Source organism: Wyeomyia smithii, chromosome 3, assembly GCF_029784165.1.
Source record: "Wyeomyia smithii strain HCP4-BCI-WySm-NY-G18 chromosome 3, ASM2978416v1, whole genome shotgun sequence".
Classification (NCBI taxonomy): Eukaryota; Metazoa; Arthropoda; class Insecta; order Diptera; family Culicidae; genus Wyeomyia; species Wyeomyia smithii.
In genome coordinates this window covers 2,956,724-2,961,824 of record NC_073696.1, presented here as the reverse complement: position 1 = coordinate 2,961,824, position 5,101 = coordinate 2,956,724, and the positions used below count along the sequence as shown (strand labels likewise).

Below are 5,101 nucleotides of genomic sequence, written 5' to 3'. Positions count from 1 at the left end.
TTGTAGAATCAAAATTAGTATATAAATTTATTGGCTGCCCTGCCCTCTCCATCGGCACCTTTTTATGTTAACCAACACTTCAGCAGTTTATTGAATGAATCAAATAAACTAGCTGCTGCTAACAACCTATAAACGAAAATAAAAACACTGTTTGACGCACTTTTTCTAATAAATCTTGATTAGTAATTCAACTCTCAACTTGCTTCTCTATCACGACGTCACTTTCTTCTCGATCCACTTGAGCATTTGATAAACGGACCGAACCGACGGAATGACGTAATCCGCGTTGGTTTCCACGTCCGCCTTCGTGGTGACCCGAAACGACCGGCCGAATCCCTTGATGGCCTTCATCACGTCCTCGTCGGTTGTGTCATCCCCGGCGAAGATCACCTTACGGCTTTTCCAGTTTTTGTCAAAATTCGAGGTAAGAATGTACTCCGCGGCTAGACCCTTATTCCACGTGATCGGTGGCTTTCCCTCGACGGCGGCGTGAGCCATATTCGCCCGGTAACCGTACGATTCGATTATTCGCTTCGCATCAGCCTCCAGTTTGGGCACTAGTTTGGGATCAACCTGCCGGTAGTGGAACGTGATCGATACCTTTTTGTTCTCCACCCAGGCGCCATTGTGTGCGAGCTATTGAAGACAATTAGAACGTAGTTAAAAACAAATTAGCGTGGCAAACGATCGGTTGGTTAACCTCTTTCGTCAGCTGATCGACCATTTTGGTAAAGTTGTCGGCAATCTCCTTCGGGATGCCTTGATTGTGTCTGGTTCCGTTTGGATACAGCACCTCTAAACCATGATTTCCCGAATAAATGATGTTATCGATGCCGATTTTTGCCTTCACACCATCGACATCTCGTCCGGAAATGATCGCTAGGAAAACCTTCCCACTATTGGCAATGTTCCGTAGTGCTTCTCGCATTTCTGGCGTCATGGCCGTCAGATTCGGATGAGAGGTGAGCTCCGCAAGCGTTCCATCGTAATCGAGAATCAGTGCGATCTTTCGATCGTCTCCTCCAATGTAGCTTAAAAGCAGATTTTGAAAAAGGTTGTAAAAATTAAAATCAAATTATAACTACCTTCCGAGATACTGATCAAAATCCTCCAGTGACATGTTATCAGCAGCAGCGTCGACTTTGAAGTGACTTAGGTTGCGAACTATCGTCTCCGACTCCAGCTGGCCGGAGGCCAGACAAACAAACGACAGCAGATACCAGCCAGGAAAAACAATCAACAGCATCGCTGAATTTCTGATTGCCGACTCACTTGCCATATTGCCCGGGGCTAGTTTGTGGATTGTGGAGAATTAGTTGTAGGATTAATAAAACTAAACACAAACAAGCAACGATTAGCGCGGTCGCAAGCGTCGTCGCTTGAGTCCGCACGGGTTTCAAGTTGAGTAGAGAATTCGGATTCGGATCCTCGCACACTCATTGATGATGCACATCGAGCGAACGTTAGACTACCCGCTAGAATCTTATCATCTCTGACCTGATTTATTATTTTGTGTTATTTTGTCTGCTACACATTGCCAAATTCAAAATAAATCCTTCATTCAAATCTGGCTGAGCTGGGTGCAGGTTCATAGTAGGGTACGTGCTGATATTTTGAGTTGAGTTTTGATTGTTTTCTCTTTTAGGAACAAAATTATTTTATTGTTTGGACTAAACAAGTGAAGCAATTTTTCGTGTTTGTCGAAAGCAAATTGAGCGTTTTTCATTCCTCGGTTATAATAACTGTTAATTGGTTAAAGTACGCACTCTAGAATATTTTTCCAAATTTCTGTGTCGTTAATACCTTCAATCAAACCTTATTGTTTGAGTACACGCAAAATTGAAAGGATTTTAATTTCAATCCTAAATTGTACTCTTCACTGCCTGCTATAGCACTGAACCATCGATTGTAGGGTCGTTCAACGAGCGACGCAATTACAAGCGCAGGCACTTTTCCGCGAATCCGATATCAAATCCTTTCATATTGCGCTGTAGCCTACCAACAACCGAAAGACGACGAAAGTACAATTTTTTTTTTCCTTTGCTTAACCAAAAGTTGAAAGGCCCTTGCCTGAATCAATGAACCTTCGCGAAAACGTCGTATTTACTATACTACAAGCTCGCAAAAGCTTAGCGAAATTTGACACCGTTTCGCATATCTCGTTTAGCAACAAGCCCAACCGACAGGGCCTGATTAATGACGACAATTTTTACCGTGCCGATGACGCCATATCAACTGCGGTTGTTTTCCTGATCGTAAATTATGGTGAGATGGGAAAATCGGTAATATTTTCGCTACTAGCAGGTAGCGCGCCCGGCTGCTGTTCTGCCTTATCTCTCGATGCACACAATAATCGAAAAAAAGAATCGATTGTCGCTTTGCCTCAGCACGATTAACGAGGTGGTTTCGACGCAATATTCGTAGTTTGATAAATCCAACACAAGGAAACTAAACGGGAAAATACCGGGAACGATCTCGACGATTAGATGCGCCTGGTTGGTTACCGACGGCCGAAGGTGGCAACGAGAAAACCTTAGACTAAACCAGTCACTTGTTTTTTTTTAGATATCGATTTACATAATGCTCATCCGCAGCATGCGGATAAAAAATCAAGGTGAACGTATCAAGATACAAATCTCAACTGACAAACTACGGGCAGGGTTGCCACATTTATATCTGTATTTTTCTTTGAAAATATCTGTATATCTGTATCTCGGGCCAAAAAATCTGTATTAAAAATCTGTATTGAGCAAACTCAGAATCTTGGATGGAAAAAATTTACTTGCAGAACATATTTAAACAAATTCATTCTTCTCTACATGATGTTCATACAGGTTTTTGTTAAATTTATTTTTTAAAGTTTTCGTTAATTTAATATTAGAATCTCCTTCTTGTTCTGCAACGTAGCTTTCAGCTTTAAAAAATGAGATCATTAGCTTAGGGGCCATGCAATTTCTGGTTTCAATAATATATTAAAAGTATGCGTTCTAAACAAACCGAAGAGTGTAGATTTATATAAAAAATTCTCACAAATGATCTGTAATAGAAACTCGAAATTACCATCCCGCCTAATGGTGTTCAACAGCTCAGACCAAGTTAAGTCATTTGTTTCAATGATTCCGGTCAAAAAGTTTTTTTTTCAAGCGTGCGAAATTCGTTAGACAGCCCTTGTCAGTCAGTTATTGTTACGAATTTAGGGAATTATCGCATCATTTAAATTTTCCAATTTCACGAACGATTTAAGATTACTTAAAGCTGCCATTTTTATAACAGGATCGGTGAAATCGCACCTCTTTGCAATTTGTTTTACGAATTTTGAATAGAAATCCTGACAAATATTTCGAAACGTTCGTTTTCGGGCTTCGTTCAAGTCACATTCCATTTCTTCTTTATCGATACCTACATAATCCTGATGTTGTTTTTTTTACAAAACTTTGAAAATCGAATCGAATTCTACCTTCAAAATTGATTTCAGTTCGTTGGTATAACAAAAAAATCTGTAAAATCTATCGCGTGCGTCGTACGCAGAGGATCGCGATGTTTGGCAAGAAATATACTCATGGATAGTTTTCGTAATAAGCGCGCAACATTGTTATATTCTGTTTTTCAGGTGTGTTTTTCGCGGGATCGTATCGTTTTTTTTCTAGAGCAGACAAAGTGTGTACGAGAAACGTCGTTGGTCGATCTGTTAGGTAGAAAATGTCCGGTTGACCGAACCCCTAGTGACTCCGCGTCGATACCTTCATGAGGTCGAATTATCTGCAGATAGATCAACAACGCGCAATAGATTTCGGTGTAAAGAGGATCACCTTACGAGGAGATATCATATCATTTCAAGTTGTCCCAGTTTGATCAAAGGTCCAGTATCCTTGCGTACGGTTTATTGTTGCGATGTTACATTGTAAAACTGAATAAGTTCGAATCGTATTATGAATATCGTGGCGGATATAATGAACTTGTTCGCGCGATACTTGTTCTAAAGAACCCGACACTCGAAACCAGCGCATCGTTTACCAAAACGAACCCTGCTGTGTACCTTGCCCTTTCTCCAACATCCCAGTGATTTCTCGTGGAAGTGCAGAGGTGTTCTCGGCTTCCAATAAGCGGGTATCACGTCAACATTTTCCTATACAAATTCCTTCTTTGACCTGCATTATATAGGATGCGGCCGGCGCTAGTATTGCCTAATATAAAGATAAAGCTCACCAGATTTTACACATTGAGGAAAAAAATCTGTAAAATCTGTATTTTCGGCAATATTCTGTAATTCTGTAATACAGATTCTGTATTGCTTTTTCAGTTCAAAAATCTGTAAAATACAGAAAAATCTGTATATGTGGCATCCCTGACTACGGGTTATAATGGCTTGGTGACGGCATGCAAATAAGGATCTCACGCAAACATACGTTTGCGTCATTATTTCGCTCTGTAGAAACTGGATACTACATTCGACAACATAGTATTTTATGTTGTTTATTCAAAAATCGCAGACCTAAAATTACGATTCGCTTTCTACCATACTGGAGGGCGTGAACAAATCTCTAGACGATGTTGTGTGCCATTTTGAAAACAACCCCCTGTATGATTGTTTACTAGTTGTTTTGACGGTTCGCAGGTAGGAATAAAAAAAACTAGGTCGCACCATATATGCAACCAGAGACAACATTGTGTTCGGTACGCTCCAGCAAGGAAGGAAAATTAATTGGAACACTCAACCCTCTGCTGGTGCAAATTTGTTTACTGGCATGGTATTGAAGTGAGCGACACAGAACCGGTGGCAGGTGCTTTCCTGTATTCAAGTTCCCCTGTTGCATATCACAATCGCTGCATTCGGAGCTTTCCTGTTATAGTTGCAACAGTTTGCACATCAACTTTCCTTTTCTGCTTACATTTTACTCTTTATTCTTGCTTATAAACGTACTTCTAAAGGCCAGAAAATGATCCCAAATTAAGCTCAGAATCGGCGAAAAATCCTTATAAAGACCAGAATATGATTTCAAATTTGTAGATTATTGGTTGAATGCAATGGATAACGGGAACCATGTTGAAGCTCTCTATACTTTACTCTAGACTTTAGCAAAGTATTTGGCCGTATTAACAT

At 40.3% G+C, this 5,101-nt stretch overlaps 1 protein-coding gene across 4 annotated transcripts; it reads right to left on the bottom strand.

The window, feature by feature from the left end:
* LOC129732617 (uncharacterized) lies at positions 1-2,638 on the bottom strand. 4 transcript variants are annotated; one of them, XM_055693636.1, is made up of 4 exons: positions 1,804-2,638; positions 1,086-1,290; positions 701-1,031; positions 1-636 (listed from the first exon to the last, which is right to left on the bottom strand). In XM_055693636.1, exons 2-4 carry the CDS (start codon positions 1,277-1,279, stop codon positions 211-213), a joined length of 951 nt encoding a protein of 316 aa, XP_055549611.1. In that variant the 5' UTR covers positions 1,280-1,290; positions 1,804-2,638; the 3' UTR covers positions 1-210. The 4 variants fall into 4 exon arrangements, with proteins under 4 accessions (XP_055549611.1, XP_055549610.1, XP_055549612.1 ...); XM_055693635.1 differs by having other exon boundaries at positions 2,214-2,637; XM_055693637.1 differs by having other exon boundaries at positions 2,465-2,637.
* Positions 2,639-5,101: the final 2,463 nt, after the last annotated feature.

Bases quoted from the DNA above. Each gene is read 5' to 3' on its own strand.
- LOC129732617 (XM_055693636.1), bottom strand. From the start codon at position 1,279: ATGGCAAGTGAGTCGGCAATCAGAAATTCAGCGATGCTGTTGATTGTT. The intron at 1,032-1,085 runs GTAGTTATAATT...TCTGCTTTTAAG, and splicing joins TTTGATCAGTATCTCGGAAG to CTACATTGGAGGAGACGATC. The intron at 637-700 runs GTTAACCAACCG...TGTCTTCAATAG, and splicing joins TCGATCAGCTGACGAAAGAG to CTCGCACACAATGGCGCCTG.